This window comes from Piliocolobus tephrosceles, chromosome 10, assembly GCF_002776525.5.
Source record: "Piliocolobus tephrosceles isolate RC106 chromosome 10, ASM277652v3, whole genome shotgun sequence".
NCBI lineage: Eukaryota > Metazoa > Chordata > Mammalia > Primates > Cercopithecidae > Piliocolobus > Piliocolobus tephrosceles.
Window position 1 is genome coordinate 99,656,593 of NC_045443.1, and position 21,497 is coordinate 99,678,089.

At 35.7% G+C, this 21,497-nt stretch overlaps 1 protein-coding gene across 2 annotated transcripts in view; it reads right to left on the minus strand.

Moving 5' to 3' along the window:
* Nucleotides 1-21,497, minus strand: part of NUP37 (nucleoporin 37) — a 46,649-nt gene that overhangs the window by 6,105 nt on the left and 19,047 nt on the right. For both annotated transcript variants that reach the window (XM_023188384.1, XM_023188441.1), the window contains 3 exons: nucleotides 21,349-21,421; nucleotides 19,400-19,494; nucleotides 5,577-5,667 (listed from right to left, as the gene is read on the minus strand). In XM_023188384.1, coding sequence (XP_023044152.1) covers nucleotides 5,577-5,667; nucleotides 19,400-19,494; nucleotides 21,349-21,421 — 259 coding nt within the window. The remainder of the gene's footprint in view (nucleotides 1-5,576; nucleotides 5,668-19,399; nucleotides 19,495-21,348; nucleotides 21,422-21,497) is intronic.

Here is a 21,497-nt window from a genome sequence, read left to right on the forward strand (position 1 = left end):
AGTCTCAGAACAAGTGGAATTTGAAATTATTCTTATTAGCCAGGCGAGGTGGCAAGTGCTTGTAGTCCCAGACACTCAGGAGGCTGAGGCAGGAGGATCACTTGGGCCTGGGAAATAGAAACTGCAGTGAACTGTGATTGTCCCGCTGCCTCCGGCCTGGGCCACAGAGTGAGACCCTGCCTCAAAAACAAAACAAACAGAAAACAGAAATGATTCTTTAAGAACAGGCAAATGTTAAGATAATACTAATGCTACTAACAATAAATACAATGAAGTCAATGACAAACATACAACAAAAACAAGTACAACACTGAGGTAAAAGCTTTACATGTCTGCTTTATTTAATCCCCTAAGCCACTGTATGAGGAAATTACTATCGTTAATCCCATTTTTCAGATGAGACTGAGGATCAAAGTGATTCATGTGAGTTGTTCAAGGTATCAACCCTAGCCCATGATGGAGCCTGGATTTGAATCCAGGTCTGTTTAACTACAGTGCACACATGTTCCTTGCTACAAGGCTAGGCTGCTGAACACTGGTGAGTGGTCCAGTGTGCTATGGTCTGGAGTGGGGAAGGATCAGAAAAGGTAAGAGAATGAGGAAGATTTACCAGGACCTAGTAAAAATATTTGATATTTTGAGAGTGACTTGAAAGATCTTGCAAATTTCAGGTATAACTTATGAACTATGGAAGGGCTAAGACTACCTGAGCCTGGTCCGAAGGTACTAGGGGCAGTAAAGCATGGTAAGCAGGTGTGCAGCCTCTATAGCCAGACTGCCTGGAAGGGGCCCAGCTCCGCCTTCAGGAGCTGTAAGATCTTGGGCAAACCTTTCTGTGTTTCAGGTTCTTATCACTAAGAAGGGGCTAATAAGAGTATCTACTTGATAGGACTATTGGGAGAATGGCAGGAGTTAGTAAATATAAAGCACTTAGAACTGTTTTGGCATAAAGCAGGCACTCAACAAACACTGGCTATTACAGGTTAAAGTCAAATTAAAAACTCACTTCTAACACAAAATTTTTGTTATTTACTGTCTGTATAACTGTGCTCAATTATGACAATACATCTTTTTTTGGGTGAAAGAACAGATAGGGTAGAAAAATTAAGTGAGTTTGGGAGTAGCTGAATCTAAAAATGGCACATGGGGAATTTTTCCTTTAGGAATTTTCAGAACTATAAACAACACCATGCACTGTGAATTTCCAAGGGGGAAATACTTTAAGTGGCATAGAACATTGTCATATTTGAACCAGATTGAGTTCAAATCTGTCACTGTGTGACCTTGGGCAAAATGCTTTACCTTTTGGTGCTTCGGGTTTCTCATCTACAAAATAGAATACTAGTACTGTCCCTGTAGTGTTTTGTGGTGATTAAATGAGAATACATGTCAAGTACTTAGTACAGTTCCTGGCAAATAGAAAGCATTCAACAAATGTTGGTTGTTAAATCTATTTCATGTAGCCATTTTTTTTTTTTTGAGACAGAGTCTCATTCTGTTGCCCAGGCTGAAGTGCTCACTGCACCCTTGACCTCCCTGGCATGAGCAATCCTCCCACCTGAGCCTCCAGAGTAGCTGAGGCTACAGTCGAGCACCACCACACCTGGCTAATGTTTGCATTTTTAGTAGAGATGAGGTTTCATCATGTTGCCCAGGCTGGTCTCCAACTACTGAGCTCAAGTGATCCACTTGTCTCGGACTCCCAAAGTGTTGGGATTACTGGTGTGAGCCACTGTTCCCAGCCACATTTAGCTACTCTTTAACCCCTTTTTTCTTAGGGCAGAGACTGAGATGTCCTCAGTCCCAATTATTTGATCCTGTGACATCCTAAATCCTTGGTCCTGTTATTAGTATGCATTGAAATCCTAGCTCCTATTGAGGCTTATTGGATTTGGGAGCTTAGTTTTTGGAGGTCTCTTGACTTTTGTATATTTTACTATTAAATTCTAGCCATTTGTTTTGTGTTTTCCTGATTTTATGGTTTTTTTGTGGTTTATATCTCTTGGGATTTTCATAAGCATTCTATGAGATAGGTAATCAAGAACTCATCTCTCTCTTCTCTAGCTGCCTTATTTTCATCAAGGCCAAGCATAAGAGGCCAACAATTCTGGGCTTGCAGAGCACTGAAACGATTGTAGAGCACTGAAAACGAATGGCAGAGCACTGAAAGCAATTGGGCTTGTTGCCACTGCAATGATAGTATCAACAATGACCAGTAGCTAAAATTGACTGACTGCTTACTATGTGCTTTTTAAAGGATTTTACACGTTAGCACATTTAATCTTATATATCCATTTTATAAGATGAAGTGAAGATAGTAAGAGAAAGTTTAAGTAACTTGTCAGAGATTACATAGCTAGTAAATGGTGAAACTGGGATCTGACTCCAGGCAGTTAACTGAAGAATCCACACTCTTAACCACGTCTCTGTATTCCAGGTGTCTGAGTTTAGCAATGATAGGATGAAACTGATATTCTAAGACTCTTAGTCCAGTAGGCAAGAAGAATCAAAGAGTAAAGAGCCAAAGACTTTAGAAACAAGCTAAGGCTTGGCAAGTTAGGCGTGAGAACAGAAAGTGGGAGAATGCACCTTAATGAAGAGAAGAATGCTAGAGTTAGTAAAAATGAAGGAAAAATTAAAAGACCTGGAATAGTCTGTGTATAGGGAAAGAAGGAATTAAAGGTGATTTTAGGATACTGAGTTTATGTGATTTAGAACAGGGACTTTCAAACATTCTGAAGTCATGGAAACATCATAAAAGAAAGGAGATGGGGTAAGGCGAAATTTCAATGATAAGAAGGAGAAAAATAGAAATTAAGTTAAAGCATATGGAAGAAAGAGATAAAAATAACAGCAAGAAATTAAGCATTAAGATGTAAGTTTTGGGATAGAAGTTGTAATAAATGTTCTCATTTGTCATGCAGGTCATAGTTTTTACAAAGCAGTTTATTGTAGTTATATGTGGTGATATTAACATTTTGGTAGAAACTGTGACTGTGTTTTAATTTAAGTAGACTGTGTTTTAATTTAAGTAGACTGCTCTTGGGGAGAAATGTAGGCATAAAACAAAATTTAGGAACTGGACTCAGAAATAAACCTATCAATTTAATAAGTTAGAACATTTCACTCATGCACATATGCAGAGTACAATTCTACTGATGAAAAGACTCAATGGGCCTGAAACAAATTTCCATGAAATCCCAGGGTTCAGAGAACACACTTACACACAGTCTGGGGATTATCTCCTCTGTGAAAGCTGTGAGAAGATTTGGTTAATCCTTCTTTATGTCATCATTCTACTTAATAGACTTTTTTTATTCTAAAACTCATTTGTGTTGCTGTATTTACATGTTTTTCTCCCTTATACATCAGTATACAACTTAAGAGCAGGGACTTTATTCATTCTTTTATTCCCTATTACAATAAAGGGTACAGTGCAGTGAGAATTAACCCTTGAAGCAATTCACAAATATATGGTGAAAGAAAAGATGGCAGAGTATAAAGAAAAAGGGAATATATATGCAAAGTTGCTCAAAAGGACTCAGATAATGTGGCTTTAAAAATCAAACTAGCATTTCAAGAAGGAGGTGATCAGCAGTGTAAAACACTGGCTGGAGAATAAGAATGAAGGAAAAGGCCATGGGATGTGTTGAAAATATCCCTGGTACCTTCTGAGAGAACAGTGGAGACTGACTGAGATTACGGTGTTAGACCAAAGGATGGGAAAAGAAGAAATGAAGTTAAAAGGTACAAGTGATGGATTCAAACATTCAGAAATAAAAGGTGTGATGAAGATAGTTTAAAATTTAAAGGGGAGGTAGAGAAAGGGAATTTTTAAGAGTAAGATCTATGGAGCTGGGAGGCATGAGTTCAAATGCCAATTCTTCCACTTACTAGCTGTGTGACCTTGGACAATTTATTTAATTTCTCTGCACCTTAGTTTCCTTATCTGTAAAATGGCGATAATCACAGTGCCTATCTCATGTTACCATGAGGACTAAATAGGCTAACATAATGAAATGCTGACTATGGACCTGTCATATTTAAGCACTACGTGCTTGTTATGATTAGTGAAACTTATCTTCTCATGCAAACTTGAGGACAGAACAGAATCGACAGAGAACAAGCATGAAGATGACCAGTGTGGTGGCTCACAACTATAGTCCCAGCAATTTGGGAGGCCGAGGAGGGCAGATCGCTTGAGACAAGGAGTTTGAAACCAGCTTGGGTAACATGGTAAAACTCTGTCTCTACAAAAAATACAAAAATTAGCTGGGTGTAGTGGTGCATGCCTGTAGTCCCAGCACCTCGGGAGGCTGAGACGGGAGGATCACCTGAGTCCGGAACACGAAGGCTGCAGTGAATGACGAATGCTAGAGTTACTGGAAATGAAATATCAAGCATGGTCCCAAGTTGGCCATGCTTGGTAACTACCAGATTAAAGGTCAGTTGGTTGTGCCACTGCACTCCAGCATGGGTGACAGCCAGGCTCTGTCTCCAAAAAAAAAAAAAAAAAAAAGAAGTATGAAGACATTAGAGGACTGTGGGAGTCTAAAGAACTGCCATGAACTTTAAGAATGAAGATGAAGAATTAACTTTAAGAAAGATGATTGTAGTAACTTCTCAGATTCTAGGGAAACATACAAAATAACTACAGTGATGATGAAGAGAAGATACTGGCAAATGAGAAAATTCTTGTTTAATGGCTCCTATCTTCCCAATGAATCAGCATTAAGGGTAGCTGATAATAAGAACTTGTAGTATATTTTTAGTATTTTAGAAAGCTCTATCTTGAATAGGAATTGAACACTACTGTAGCTAAGACAAATTGGCCTTCGTCCATTAATGTTTGTTCACACTAGGGCTCACAAGGGTGGATGATGTAACTTAAAAAAAAAAAAAAAAAAAACTGCCTACTGGGCCAGGTATGGTGGCTCATGCCTGTAGTCCCAGCACTTTGTGAGGCTGATGTGAGTGGATCATCTGAGCTCAGGAGTTTGAGAGCACCCTGGGTAACATGGCAAAACCCCAGCCCTACCAAAAATACAAAAAAAATTAGCCAGGTGTGGTGGTACGTGCCTATAGTCCCAGCCACTTGGGAGGCTGAGGTGAGAGGATTGCTTGAGTCTGGGAGGCAGAGGCTGCAATGAGCCAAGATCACACCGCTGCACTCCAACGTGGGTGACAGAGAGAGACCCTGTTTAAAAAAACAAAAGCAAAAACAAAAGAAAAACCAAAACAAAAAAAATCCCTGCCTACTGCTACTAGATTGTTGGAACACCAGTTTTTACACTGAAATCCACTAAAGGTCAGGAAAACTGTAGTTTGAATAAATGCCAATTATGGATGATGGCTGCCAAATAAAAATCTTAACAATTATAGAGAAACTTCTACAGTACAGGTTTCTAGACTGACCCAAATACGTTTTTGCTGATTAGTACAATCCAAATGCAATTGTGCTGATTAGTACCTCTGAGATGGGAAAAATCATTGATCTTTCTCCTCGATGTATGTGATGTCTTATATCTCTATATGTCTTTTCAATTTGATAAGAGAGTTAAATTATAAACAATAACCTTAAAAGTCTCCTCAGGATGCCAGCATACACTCATGCCAGGAGAATGTAGAACAAAATGAGCTGTTTGCACGCCTTCCAAGTTCCAAATCCTAATAGAAGAATAACAGTATAATGTTAATTGTTCTTGATATATCATTACTAAACAATTAAATTTCCATGAATTTATTCAAAGGTATTAACTACAGATTATAAGACAGACATTTGTATTTAATGTATATCTTTTAAAGAAAATTATAATACCACTTTAAAATAATATGAAAGTAGTATGAAGAATTTAAATTTTACCATACTCAATCATGGACAAAAGAGTAACACACATTTTCCCTCTAATTCATCTATCACAGCAACACTGTTACATGGTAATCAAATTAAATTATTTATATACTCTTTATTTTGTGGGCAAAATCTTGAGGTTTCTAGGTCACTAATCAGGTTGACTACTTCAGTAGTCATTTCAATTGACGATAATTACTACTGAGGTGCTTACAAACACACATATGCACGCTGAGTATTTTTATTTTCAAAACAACAAAGAAGCTAATATGAAGTTATGTAAATGTAGCAACATGGCCATCTTCCATATTGTTTATTCCTTCTACCTTTAGGATTCAACCCAGTGGCTACTTCCTATTTATACCTTTTGGAATTTGGCTTATTTTTTCAGTTTTCTCTCCCCAAGCTGGCCATGGTTGACAATTAAAGCTGGGTTGAAAGAAGAGGCATTTGGTTCTTGCTGTTCTCTCCTCAATAGTAACAAATCCACAGTAATAAGGACAAGGTTACTCACCAACATGGCTCTCCACTTCAATTGCTTTACCATCGCAGAGGGAGATCAAGACTCAGAAACCTCAGTCATGGCACTATGTTGTGAGAATGCTATCCCTCACCCACTGCTCATTCTCTATACTCAGCCACTGTTACCTTGCAATGGCACAGAGTGTGGCACAGAGTACAGCAGGTGACAGAAGTCGGTGGGAGGCTGGCAAAGTGCACATATAATTCTGATCCTTAAGAACTGAACTTGACTGAGTAACATGGCTCATGCCTGTAATCCCAGCACTTTGGGAGGCTGAGACAGAAGGATCACTTGAGCCCAGGAGTTCAAGACCAGCCTGGCAAATACAGTGAAACTTCGTCTCTACAAAACATACAAGAATTGGCCAGGCACAGTGGTGCACACCTGTAGCCCCAGCTATTACTTGGGAGGCTGAAATGGCAGGCTGACGTGGGAGGATTGCTTGAGCACAGGAGGTGGAGGCTGCAGTGTGCCACGTTTGCACCTCTGCACTCTAGCCTGGGTGACAGAGACCCTGTCTCAAAACAACAACAACAGCAACAGCAAAAAACCAACAATAAAAAAAGAACTGAACTCATTCATTGGAATTTTTCTTCTAGGTTTTATAGTTCATATCTCATTAGAGACCAATAAAACAGGTTTAGCCAATTTCAGGAATTTATTTTCAATGTGTAGGCAAAAATTTATTTCACAGAAAGCAGAATATACATTGGACAATGCTACTATTCTGTGCCAAAACACATTACTTCAAATACTCTTCTTCCTGGTAGAAATTATTGGGTCTCTGAATATTAAAATATCATAGTTACATATAAACGAACATAGATGTTTTTCAAAATGATTATCTTAATGATTAAACAATTTAGAAGCATACTGTTCTCTTGCCAAATCAATACTTTTCATCTGTATTTACTGTACAAGAGAAACAACTACAATTTAATTGAAAAGAGAAATCACATTTAGCAAGGCTTTATGCAACTGTGTTTCACTCCCCACGACGAATTAGATTATTAATTATGGCAACTGATTAAGTATTTCTTCTCTATTGCCTTCTGCAAAATAAAGTGTTGCGCTAGCATATATTTTACCACTATTGAAATAGTAGGAATTTGTCTTGAAAATTCAGCAAGTCACATAAGAGGATGGTTTAAAACCTCCATTCTTTTGATCTTATTCTAATATGTATTTGTTTTGTTGGCTATTATAAAAATTGAGTAAATACATTCCGAAATATTTCCATGATTTTTTCTTCCAAATGAAGGAAACAAAAGAGGTAGAAAATATGGATAAAAATATTAAATAAAAACTGGTCAGTTAATGAAATGTATTCCTGTCCAATGAACCAAAGTTTTACCTAATTTTTTTTTTTTTTTTGAGACGGAGTCTTTCTCTGTTGCCCAGGCTGGAGTGCAGTGGCTTGATCTCGGCTCACTGCAAGCTCCACTTCCCAGGTTCATGCCATTTTCCTGCCTCAGCCTTCCGAGTAGCTGAGACTATAGGCGCCCGCCACCACGCCTGGCTAATTTTTTTGTATTTTCAGTAGAGATGGGGTTTCACCGTGTTAGCCAGGATGGTCTTGATCTCCTGACCTCATGATCCACCCGCCTTAGCCTCCCAAAGTGCTGGGATTACAGGCGTGAGCCACCGCGCCCGTCCTAATTTTTAACCAGTATTTTGTCCTGAACAAAGCCTGACATTTAAGAAAACAAACAAACAAAAACCTGACTTAAAAATGAGATTAGTTTTCAAGGGATTGGGATAAAATGATTTATGGTTTATAATTATATGCTTATTCAATAATTCTTAGTGGTTACACAATCCAAGTACTAAGTATGTAAAATACAACAAACTGGGCTGAATCTAGTTATCCTAACTAAATTAGCTACAGATGGGACAATTTAAGTTGTTAAGTCTTATTTTCCTTTTTGATAGATTCCTTAATTAAGCCCTTCTCAAATCGTTTTGTGGAGCTCAGCTCATTTTTCTGTGTCTTTACTATATACCTTAGCCAGTTAATATTACTTACATGAGATAGTCACTTCTTTGGATAAAATTTTTGAAGTATACCATATATAATAAAAGTACACAAATCTTAAATGTACAATTCGAAGAGAAGACACTCAAAAAGAATGGCACCTAAATCAAGAAACAGAGTATTTCCAAGACTCCAAAAGTTGTCTTGTGCTCCCTTTCCAGTCATACTTCTTTGCTCTCTCACAAAAGGTACCCACTCTTCTGACTTCAAATGTTAGTGCTTACTTTTGCCTATTTTTGAACATCATAAAAATGATGTCCATATTCATATGTTACGTGTTTTCTTGGTCTGACTTCTTTTACTCATCATTAGGTTTTGTGAGATTTACCACCATTTGTTGCATGTTGTTGTAATTTGTCTTTTCTTAATGCCTTATACAGTCTTCAATTAATTCAGTACACAACAACGTATATATTCATTCTACTCCTGACAGACATTTAGGTTGTTTCCAATTTTTGGTCATCACCAAGAATGCTGCTATAAGCCTTCTTGCACATGTCTTTTAATGACTATAGATACCCAGATACGATCACATACACACACACACACACACTTGCTGGGTATATACCTAGGCATGGAATTGCTGGATCACAGCTTACAAATATATTCAACTTTAGCAGGTAGTTATCATCAAATAGCTTTCCAAGTTGGCTGCACCTCATATTTCCTTTTCCCCTCTTATATTCAATTACCAGTGGAAAAAGTCAAAACTTTCTCTCATTCTCTGACAAAAACAGTCTTAAACAATTATTTATATGAATGGCAATAGGTACAGCTTTTCAGGTGGTCTTATTTTGTAAGGTAGATTTCTCAACTCATCTTTTTTTTTTGCATTTTACTTTCATGTATCTATGTATGGACAAATGTGCTTAAGTTTTAAAATGTGGTAAACACAGTCTACAGTAGAATCTCTCTGAACTGACTCTGACAGATTTTTTTTTCCCTCTATAGAAGTGACAAGAATGAGAAGGCTATTTTCTAATATGCCCACATGTGCATTTGTTGTATGTGTACGAAGAGGGAATATAGCTTCTTTGCTTAGCAAACCACTGGTTGTATGTGATGTAAACCCATGCTTATTAACGTAATTACATAATATTATATAAACTGACAAAATATGAATGTGAAAGCTATTTCAATGAAACCAAGTCAGTGCCAACTAAAGGTAAGTTTCTAAAAGAGAAAAAAAAACCTCAAATTAGGTATGTGTGACAGTTTTAAAAGATTAAATAATAAAAATAAAAATCTAGATGTATTCTGAATTAAGACTGCTTTTCTAAGTGTTATTTTCATTGAAGACATTGTATTTTGGTTGTGGTTCATGTCAAAAAAGTGGTCCCAAGGCAATCAATGGACTCATAACCTAAGAAAAAAAGCACTGGCCTAATGACTGGCGAATGGTTTTTAATACACATGGGTCGTATATTAAAATAAGGCAGGTAGGCATTCTTTTAAAATGATTTCCTGAGTTTATTGACTTTTTGTTATCTAAGAAACTTTTGGTCTAGACCACGTCAGACAACAGGATTTCTACTACAAAAGAAAAAAATTCAAAATCTGAAAATTCAGGTTTTCATATTTCCAAAATTATTACTATTGCAAAGTCAGTTATAACCACAGAAGCACACTTTTCAGGAAAGTGGTGCATCACAGAAAGAGAAATGCTTTAAAAGCTCACAGCCGGCGGGGCGCTGTGGCTCACACCTGTAATTCCAGCACTTTGCGGGGGCTGAGGCAGGCAGATCACCTGAGGTCAGGAGCTCAAGACCAGCCTGACCAATATGGTGAAACCCTGTCTCTACTAAAAATACAAAAATTAGCTGGGCATGCTGGTGGGCGCCTGTAATCCCAACTACTCGGGAGGCTGAGGCAGGAGGATTGCTTGAATCTGGGAGGCGGAGGTTGCAGTAAGCTGAGATTTCACCACTGTACTCTAGCCCAGGAAACAGAGTGAGACTGTCTCAAAAAAAAAAAAAAAAAACCCCACAGCCTTCATAATACACATAATCAAACATATGAAAAGAAGACCACTTATCAAAGTATAAAAGTACATAATAAATGTTATCAGGTTTAATTACCTTAGACAAAACCTAGGATTTATATTAATATACATATGTACATATTTAAATGTTTGCAAGGGAAATTTAAAAGGAAAAGCTTTTATGGCAAAGTTATGTGCTGACATATTAAGACGCCAATACAGACCAAATCAAATGGGAACTAGGTAAATAAAGCATCACTCCTCAAGTGAAATAAAATGACAGTTTTCATCCAATTTGAACTATAATTATAATAAACATCCCCATCCCTCCTAACATTGTGGTCCTAAATAGAACTCTTAGATTTAGCTGTAAAATGATGGGATAGAGAGCTATCCAGATCTAAGATTATGAATTATGCTTATTTTACTTTTAGTATTTTATTGCTATAATTATTGCTCCATTTCAGGCCGAGTGCTTTTCAGCAGAACGTTAAGTATCTCTACCATATGGTATTTAAATGTTATTGTCCCATTTAATTAATAAAAAGGTCCCATAAATTGGGTGTTGGCATACTGGGGATATCCTAGATATTCTCAAAGGTCTTTTAAATGGACATTAGTAAAGAAAGATGTTCTGTCTGAGGATTCAAAAGGAAATTTCCTGGGTAATACTCTGTTTAATTGTTCATTCTCCATTTTTAACATTTTTGGCAGCTCATTGTTTGCTAAGAAATTCATTGCAGAAGGGAATTTCTACTACCAAATGGTTTTTGACAACACAAAAGAAGGAACGGATGACATTAAATGACACATCTGTATCCATTTGGCCCTAACGGGTAAAGCAAAAAATATGAACCATAATCTTTCTAAAAGACATGACTGGATCACATGAATCTGTGTATTGATTAATTAAATAAGAAAGAAAGAACAAAGTAATACAGAGATGTAGTTATAAGGATTAGCAGGCACTTTACAACGTCACTGGTACAGGAAAGGCACCCTCAACATTCTTAGACAAGAAACAGATTTTTCACTGAGCAAAACTAGGATTTTCTCTTAGTTCTAATCAATCAATTACTAAGTTAATCAGGTTATAGATGATTCAAAGTAGGGTAAACCATGGTGTGTTTCCTTAGTAAATGAGCATACAATTAGAAAGAAAAGTGAAACATTTTGCAAAGTGCTAAAATATCTGATTTTAAGTGCAAAAGGAGTTCAGAGGTGGGGAACCATGTAACTGAAAGCCCACATCTAGAGATTAGATGGACAAATCTTTACGGTGGGTATGGTAGGTTAGAGTTGGTAAACAAACTTTGTCAGTTTATGGTTGAGACTATGGAGAACTTTGACAGCTAGGCAAAAGCCTTAAAAGTGGAGACAACAAAATAGCAGGATAGTTGGAAGTAAGAATTTTGTAAAGGGTACTTTCAGTATGTGTGTCCAAATATATTTAGAAAATAAGATTAGATTAATTCTTTTTTTTTAAAACTTGAGACTACTGAGCAAGTAGTAGCTGTAGCAGTAGTTTTAATGTACTAGCAGTACTAATGATAAAAGATTATTATTAGAAGTTTTACTGACTTCAGAGCAAGATTTAAGAGGGCAAAAATGAGATAATTGTACATGCTTATTGTCTTACCCATCAATAACTGAAAATAGTAAGTCAAAATCAGAGTTGATAATAAAGGCTGCATGTACTTTGAGGGTGGAGAGAGAAGGAAGGAGGTGCCCTGTTTCATACAGAACACTAATAAACTATACCACACAAAACTTAATCTATTATACATCTTCACAAAGCTTTGGGGAGGGTAAAAATCTTATCAATTTATATGCTGTTTCTTCATTTTGATTTCTTGTAATTGTAAACAAATTGAGCAGAAAGTACAATTTATTATCACAGAGGTGAGAAACTGAGGCTGTCTCAGAGGAGAATTGTTAACATCTCATTTAACTTACACAGACAGATAAATTTTTGAAGGATGGAAATTGAGAAATTTTGTCACATTTAAAAATAAACTTCAAAAATTAAACTCTCAACTGCAAAGAAATACCATATGTTAGTTTTCAAACAGACCATGTGTAATGATTTCATCTTTAAGGAATTCAGAGTAGAAGGGCTTTTTCTTTAACTAACATAAGCCTTAACACAAGCAACAGTAACACTACCCAGGAAATATGAGCCCTTCATTTTATCCAAGAAAAATTTTGATAAACTTTACAACTTAAAATTTGACTATATGCTGAATACTAAAGCTATCAATAAGAGAAAGTACTCCTTCATCATTCATATCAATGGTCTTTCAAAATCTGGAAACTGTTTATGGATATGATTCCCATTTTACAATCCACTTACTGTAAACCACATGAGGGCCACCTAAAGCAAGCTTAAATTACTGATTTGGTGGTATATTTTATTAAGTACTTGTTTTGTATTTCATCTACAAGGGCATACAAAAAAGAACAAAGTATTGGCTACTAGAGAGTGATTTTACCAGTAAATGATCATGTCAAGTTTTAGAAAACTTTTTCATCACTTTACTGATTTCTACTCTATTACAGTCTTTCATTAACACACTATTTCATTGCATTGAATTTAAAAATGTCTGCAAAAGTGATAAACAGGTTTTAGTATAATTTTTGGAAAGTTCTTTTAAAGACAATCTCTATGTTCTATCACTGGAGCTAAAGTATTACGACGCTCAACACAAAGTGTCCATTTTATCCCTTTCTCAAGGCTTTTGTTAGAACTATGCAATAACTGACCTTGATTGAAAATGTTACAAAAAATTACAGTGAGTTTTAGAAGACAAGCAGGGAATTTTTCCTGAATTTTAACTATAACACTATAATAAATCATGTAAATTATTCTGATTACACTTTGTACCCGGGCATGGTTTATGCAGTCCTAGATGTGGATTACTTTCCAAAGAATGCTTCATTGGCCTACCTTCAGAAGGCTCTCAGTTTCCTTTTTGCTGTTTCCCACAAGGACTATTATTAAGTACATTGCATATTTTGTGATCTCAATTGGGGTGGGGGTGGAGGAAGAACACTTCACCTTAATTATGGATCTTAAAGACTTGCAAATGTACATAAACAGAGGTAATATGAAAAACACATAGCTTGAACAAATTTGATAAAAATCTTTTTTCCTCTTGTCACATTTTTCAAACAACTATTTTACTGGCTTAGTGAATAGCTTAAGTAATTTAGTATTCCTTTATACAGTGATTTGGTTACATTCCTATATCTTATTCTTTATTTTTTATAAGCCACCCTTCTCTCATTCTTTTAAAAAGTGATCCCAGTTAGAACATGACAACTACAAATATTCCATGGCTTATAGGGAAAGTGAATGGAACATTATATGCACACCTATATTTTATTAAACTAAAAATTCCCTGGTTACTAGAAATCAGTTTTCTTTCACCATAAACTTTTACCAAATATTTTAAAAGATTATTGACGGATGAGGAGGAGGGGTGGGATTTACTACTGATATCCTTTGTAGTTATAGTGAGTGCTGGGTCTTGTATTTCTTTTGTATCCCCCGAAGTACTAAATACTGGGTATACTAAATGTGTTTAATAAATACTTGTTGATCTGACTTGTTCTTACAGAATGGTACTGTTTCTAATATACAAGAACATCTGTTATTTGGCAATGACTGGGAATGAGATGTTCTGTATTAGTGAGTTTTAAAAAATAATAAGCTTAACCCATTAAATACTTAAATGACACTTTTACCTTCTTTTGCAGAAAGAGATAATAATTTTTTCTAAATGAATATGCACTTCTTTACCTCTCAAATACCATAATAATTTTAGCCTTCTTTCAATGGCACTAGGTCATAACTATGAACATAAGTATTTATATTTTTCTGTGCATATGCACATACAAACACACCACACATAAAGCATCAGTATTTCTACCAACCTGTGTATATATGTGTACATATACATTTTTATATATACATGTATATGCATGTGAGTGCATTTGCATATGGTAGACATGATGAAGGATCATAAAGAAAATGGTGTAGAATATGAGGCTGAATGACTAGAAACTCCATGCTTTACTTGGGAATTTCTTTTATTAAACACATCTCTCAGACGCTTGCTTTTTGTTTCAGTAATGGCACCTTTTTCATAAAGATACATATTTCTTCATCAAGATATATACTTTTCTGTAAGTGTGTATATATATATATACTTTCTGTAAGAAAAGTATATATATATACTTACTTTTTCTGTAAGAAATATATATACTTTTTATATATACTTTTTTTCTTACAGAAAAAGTAAGTATATATATACTTTTCATACAGAAAAGCATTCTTTTTTTTTTTTTTTTGAGACGGAGTCTCGCTCAGTCGCCCAGGTTGGAGTGCAGTAGCCAGATCTCAGCTCACTGCAAGCTCCGCCTCCCGGGTTTACGCCGTTCTCCTGCCTCAGCCTCCGGAGTAGCTGGGACTACAGGTGTCCACCACCTCGCCTGGCTAATTTTTTATATTTTTTAGTAGAGACGGGGTTTCACCATGTTAGCCAGGATGGTCTCGACCTCCTGACCTCGTGATCCACTCGTCTCGGCCTCCCAAAGTGCTGGGATTACAGGTTTGAGCCACCGCGCCTGGCACAGAAAAGCATTCTTTTACTACCAGAAGAGCATTCTTCTAAGCTCTTCTATTACTAACAGAAGAGCATTCTTCTAAGCTGTGTGATGTCCTCTACGGCAGCAAAGCATGGCCGAATCCACAAAATACCTTATTAGTGAAAGTCTAAAGTAACCTACTCCAGAATAGCTTTCCCTACCCTCCAGAAAAGTCTGTTTCTCAGCAGCAGTCAAACCCTCTGTTACTTAGGCATCACTGATACCATGCAGCTCTCTGTGGCAGCTTGCATTTTTCTCCTCTTCTTTATCTGAATAACTGGGCTAATGTGGTATGAAGAAGGAACCTAACATCTTCATTTCAAGAATCAGCACTAGAGTGTGATGTTAAAGGTATCTTTAAAAACGATAAATTCTTTACCAGCAGAAGATGATAACACTTCTATAGACATGACTCTAAATACAATTCTATCAATTTTATGAAGCTATAACAAATGCTTGATTTTGATCAGAATGGACAGGTAATAGGAACATTTGCTTTTTCAATAACCCCAAAAGACTAAAATCTCTTAGAGAATCTTAAAGTAGAAACAGTATACTTCAGTACTTAACGAGACAGTCTGCTATAAAAGGGGAATACTAAAAGAACCTATCCTATAAGGTGTTTGAGGATTAAATGAGTGAATTCATAAAAAATGCTCAGGATAGTGCCTGGTCACATATTATTATCTAAACCAGTGAGCCTCAACAAGGGGTTGGTGCAATACCTAAGGGGCTATTTTTGGTTGTCCTAATTATTGGGGTGCCACAGACATTTAGCACATGAGAGCCAGTGATGCTAGTCATTTTATATGACTTTTGAATGACTGAGTAAACTTTAGAAATCCCAAAAAGTAGGGACATTTCAAAAGAGATATTTTCTGCAATCTTCATTAATATTTCATTCCATGGCATAACAGTGAATTACTGTGATACTGTACATATAAAAACTAGCTGATTTGCAAGAATATTGTCTTTCCTTATTTTTCCAACTTGACATCCTATGATTTATCTTGCTATGTTATTCCTATTTTGATTACCTGTATTTCCCTATTTCTCTTATGAGATTTAATTTCATTCTATTACAACTGTAGATCTGCTCAGGGCTATGACACTGTAGAACTCCAGATGGCACTATTTACATTATACTCTACACAACTCATAAATCCTTGCAACTGTGCAACTTGACTGCCTTGCCTCTGCCTTTCATTTTCGTGTTATCTAATTTTTCTGATATCCAGTCTTATTCGTTGAAAAGAATAACAAAGACTACCTCACTATGTCTTCATATGTAGTTGTATCTGAGCTTATACACAATGCATTATTATTCTATTGGTTTTCCTTTTATAGAAATATATAATAAAATTAAGGGACTATAACAATTTTCTGTACTTACATATTTGGAAGGCTACATTTTCGGTGAGTTTCATTTAAAAAGGTGTGGTAGGCATTATAAAACGTTTGTTAGAAAGGCAGCGTTGGAACTGATAAAGACAGACTTTAATGAGAACTCAATTTTCTTATAAACTTGCATAGATCACAGATTAGTAAAACCAGATGGAATCTTAGATAAAATGTAATCTATCACTTCCATAATAACATTTTGTATTATCAGAGGTACCTTGGTTCACAGTATGACTCTTTATTCTATTTGATTCATAATTTGGCAATTTTCAATACAACACATACATTTCATGAACCTATTCAGGTGACAGATTGTTTTAAAATAGTGTTCCTAGGGAAAATTCTGCTAGCTGATTATAATATCGTGTCTTTCTTTGAAATGTCAAAGTCAAACATCAGATAACATGCATAGATCAAAATACTGAGGTTATTTAAATTTTTTTTAAGTAAGCACTGAGTCTGCTCTTTACAGTACAGAATACATGTTGTAGAACTGCTCATATGATAGTCTCTTTTGTCACATATGTGATAATGTAAGAATATATAAATGATATTACAAGAATCTTACATTATCACATATGTTCTCTCAGAATTCCTTTTTTTCTTGTTGTTAGAGTGTATGATACTATCTACTCTTTCTCATTTTAAATTTGTTTTTATATGTGTTCTGTTTTTTAAAAAAATCTTACCTATATTGCTTAGGTTTTGGCCTAAGAGGTTTGGTTTTAATAACCAATCAGAGTTGTTTATTTTTGGTTGGTGAACTAAGCTGTAAAATCTAAAAATACTTTGATGTGCATCAACCCGAAAATCTCAGTGGTTTACAAAAATAAGCATACATTTCTTGCACATGGGTCTATGGGAAGCTCTGTTTCCATAATGCCATATGGGTCCATATCTGCTCCATGTGTTTCTCATTCTGTGATCGGTAGCTATCTAGGACATGCTCATCTTATAGCAAATGACAGAGCACAGGAGGTCAAGTCAAGCCAGGCAAAACATTTGAAGCTTCTGCTGTGTCACACCTGTTAATGCTACATTGGCCTAAACAATTCACAAAGGTAGGGCCAATCAGGTGGGAAAATCTCCTTTCATGGGAGGGTGAAAGGAAAGCAAATATTTGTTGAACACTAATATCAACAACCACAGTCTGGCAAAATGAGAAACTTAGGAGCAATGTAGTGAGGTTTTAAAAAATTAAATTTATTTAAATGAAAAGACTTACTCTTTAGTTATGCCTTTCCTACTTTTTAGAGTAATAAAGTCCTTTCTTTTATAAAATGATAATGGTAGAAGGCAGTAAACTTAAGAGTCTTATATTTGACAAAATAAAAAGTTATTAACCCTATGTCAGTCCCCTAAATTTTTAGATAATTTTGCTAGTGTACAAAAAAAACTGAGTCATAAGAAAACAAACCAACAAAAACATAGATACTGAGTGTGATCCTAGGTCTCTCTGGCTGTTGTTCACTATTCAGAGGCGATTCCTTGGCTTGCAGAGACACTCATTTTCCCCCTTTGCAGGTTTCATTATTCCAAATACTTGTGATTAGGACAGTCTTACGTTTTAAAGGGCTGAAATGCCATTATTTATTTCCAGTGATTGAATTTTCACCTTAAAACAATTCCATTTACTCTTCAGGTCACTATACAAACTTGATTTTATAGTACCTGGGGCCCTAGAATCTTAATGTCATATAAATCTTTCATATCTCTGACATGAAAATTTTAACAGACAGTACATAAAGAATAATGGCCTATGACTCTATCACTTTAAAAAGATGAGCTATATTAAGAAGATTAAAAATTTAAAAAGTAGCTAGCAGCTTTACTTCTAATGTGAACTCATACATATTTAATAGTTTTATATGTACATAAATACTAAGGATTTTGGCAGAGTTTTATGAAACATTATGCAAAACAGCAGAGCAGCAGTTTTTCTCTTCCTCAGTATTGTTAAAGCAAATGAAGCAACTGACACCCTTCCAATGACTGATGCACTCATTCCACTCCTGACTCCTCAGCTTATTTCCACCTGCTATTCTTCCTTTTCATCTTGTTCTTTACTTGTAAAATTCTCCACCTTTAGGCACTATTAAAATGTTATAGTTATCTCATCTGTTCTAAATTAGAGGGTGAGGTAGAAGAACATAATAGTTAAATGTATTGTATCTAAAAAAAACCTTATGTAGAAACCACTGATTATAAGAAAACACTAAATTTTCCATCAGTCTTATGAAGCAGATGAGAGTCATAGTTCATTATTACACACTAACTTATACAACATCTGTGAAGTAATTTGACAACTGCATTTTACTCCTACTCATCTGGTCCAATATTGAAGAATTTGATCCAATATATGTTTGTGTGTGTGTGTGTGTGTGTGTGTGTGTGTTTTTTTTGAGATGGTGTATCGCTCTGTCACCCAGGCTGGAGTGCAGTGGCACAATCTTGGCTCACTGCAACCTCAGCCTCCCGGGTCCAAGCGATTCTCTTGCCTCAGCCCCCCGAGTAGCTGGGATTACAAGTGTGCACTACCATGCATGGCTAATTTTTGTATGTTTAGTAGAAATGGAGTTTCGCCATGTTGGTCAGGCTGGTCGTTAACTCCTGACCTCAGGTGATCCGCCCACCTTGGCCTCCCAAAGAGCTGGGATTATAGGCGTGTGGCACTGTGCCCAGCCCAATATAGATTTGGATTTCAGAAATGTGAAAATCTGAAATAAGAGATAAAAGACACCCATGGGAGGCAAGGGAAGTTTTCATTAATGGCGATGAGGACTCATCTCACTGGTTTTGAAACTCATGTGTGTGCCATACCAACAGTTCAAATAAGGTATGCTTCTTTTACAACACTCTGTAGAGTTTATATAAAAGTCACATTGTTTTCTCATTTTAAAAATGTAATTCTCATTAAAATGACAATTTCAAAATGTGGTTGTAACATAAGCAACATACCTACAGGTGTGATCGTCACTCACACTTGCAATTTCTTGGCCTTCTTTGGGGTCAAACACCAAACCATTAATGAAATCTGTATGGCCCTCTAAAACCTAACAGAAAGAGAAAGCTTAGTAAGAAAACAGAAAAATAACCTACAATATTCCTACATAATATTTTTGCTTCACTGCCTTAAAAGCTTTCACTGCATGTTTTTCTATAAATATTTCTTAAGCAATCTGCTATTTTTAAAGCATGATTTATACACCCACTTTTCTGGAAGGTTTATCTTGGAAAGAAATTGATCATTCAACACACTATTAGCTTAGTCTTTCTTTTCTAGTATGCATTTCTTACGAAAACACACACACATTTTTATTGTACCTGTCCTCGTATCACCTCCTTTCTCACTTATTATATAAAGCCTAAATAAAAATTAGAACTAGAAAACTTTTTAGGGGTACTTTTTAGGGTACTGAGGGGTACTTTTTAGGGTACTGAGGTAGAGTACCTCTAGGCTTTTTACCTTATATCTGTTGTTCTGCATACTCACTACTACTTAACAAACATACACAGGATGGACTTCCCCATCTAATGCCTTCATTTACACGCTCAATGTGACTGCCAGCAGTGAAGACAGCTGGTTGTTATAAGCCCATAGTCATCACAAACATAAAAAATCTTCTCGACACAGAAGCAACAAATGAGAAGTTGCCCAGTGGAGGACTGTGTGAGCAGGTAAGGCTCAATCTGTCTAAATCTTCACAGCTGAAATGCTAAATAGGCCTGTCAGATAATTACTTTAATGGTTATCATTCTTTCTACCCTTCCTTCTTTCCAAAAACTCAAATTTGATCTCAGTTCTGAGGTTATTAAAGCAGTTCTATACAGTACTGCTCACTATGTAGAAATATAACATTAAAAAAGAAAAAAAGGATTTGGGTCAAACATTCCTGAGCAACTTTAACAAACCCAGGTCCTCCAAATCATTCTCCAAAGCTTCTGTCACAGTCTACAAGACAAACTAAATTAACAATAAATGTTTAATGTGTATTGTAACTAGCATATTAACTTTGGATAAGTCAAAATTTTTTGTGCCATTTATATACTTGGTTATTTCTGGTACAGCCTTAAATTAACCAATCCATACAGTACATTAAGCCCATTGTAAATAGCTTACAGCATTTTTTTTTTTTTTACTATTTTCTAAATGATTGGAAAGGTTTATAATTTATCTTTGTTTTATAACAATATTCATATTTTGGCTTATTAGAAAGCCAAGAAGGGAATACCATTCTTATAAGAAAACACGATGCAATTTCAACCCAATCTGAGGGTCATTATTATAGTAACAGAAAACACATATGGCGTTTACTATGTACCAACATTATTCTAAGTGTTTTATATGAATTTGCTCAGTCAATGCTCGTAATCCTATAAGGCAGCTGCTATGATTACCCACATTTTACAGGTAAGAATATTAGCACAGAGATTAGGTTACTCAACCAAGGTCACACATTACTAAGTAGTAATACTGGGGTTTAAATGCAAGGAATCTGGCTTCTGTGTCTGTGCTCTTAACCACTTTGGAATCCTGCCTGTGCTATGCTGTACTGATCATTTGTTCCCATGAAGTTCAACCCTTACTCTATGAATGGTCATGTCTATCATACTCCTACTATATCCAACTGTAAATTTCTAATTCTTTCTTATTTGTTGTAACTACCTAATATTTCAATAAGAGATATCAGATTTATAACCTGCAGTCATTATTAAGAACCTAGTTCTTAGTAATATAGTAATATAGTAAGCTAGTTACTATAACCTATAGTAGAGTAAATGAGATCCTATATACTTTAATGATGACCATAAAAAGCCATTTTAAATTAGAATAAATCCAATTAAAAAAGCAAAGAACAAACACGTTTTAAAATAAACTCTAAAGATTTAGACAGTTGTCAACATACCTTATATTCATTTTTATCTTGAAGATCTGAAGTAAATAATCTAATTTTCATATCAGCAGCTGAAGTACAAAATCTGGAAGCAAAAACACAAAAATATACCAATTTTCAGCCTTTGTAAATGAAAGGTCTCCCCCTCCCCCATCCTTCCC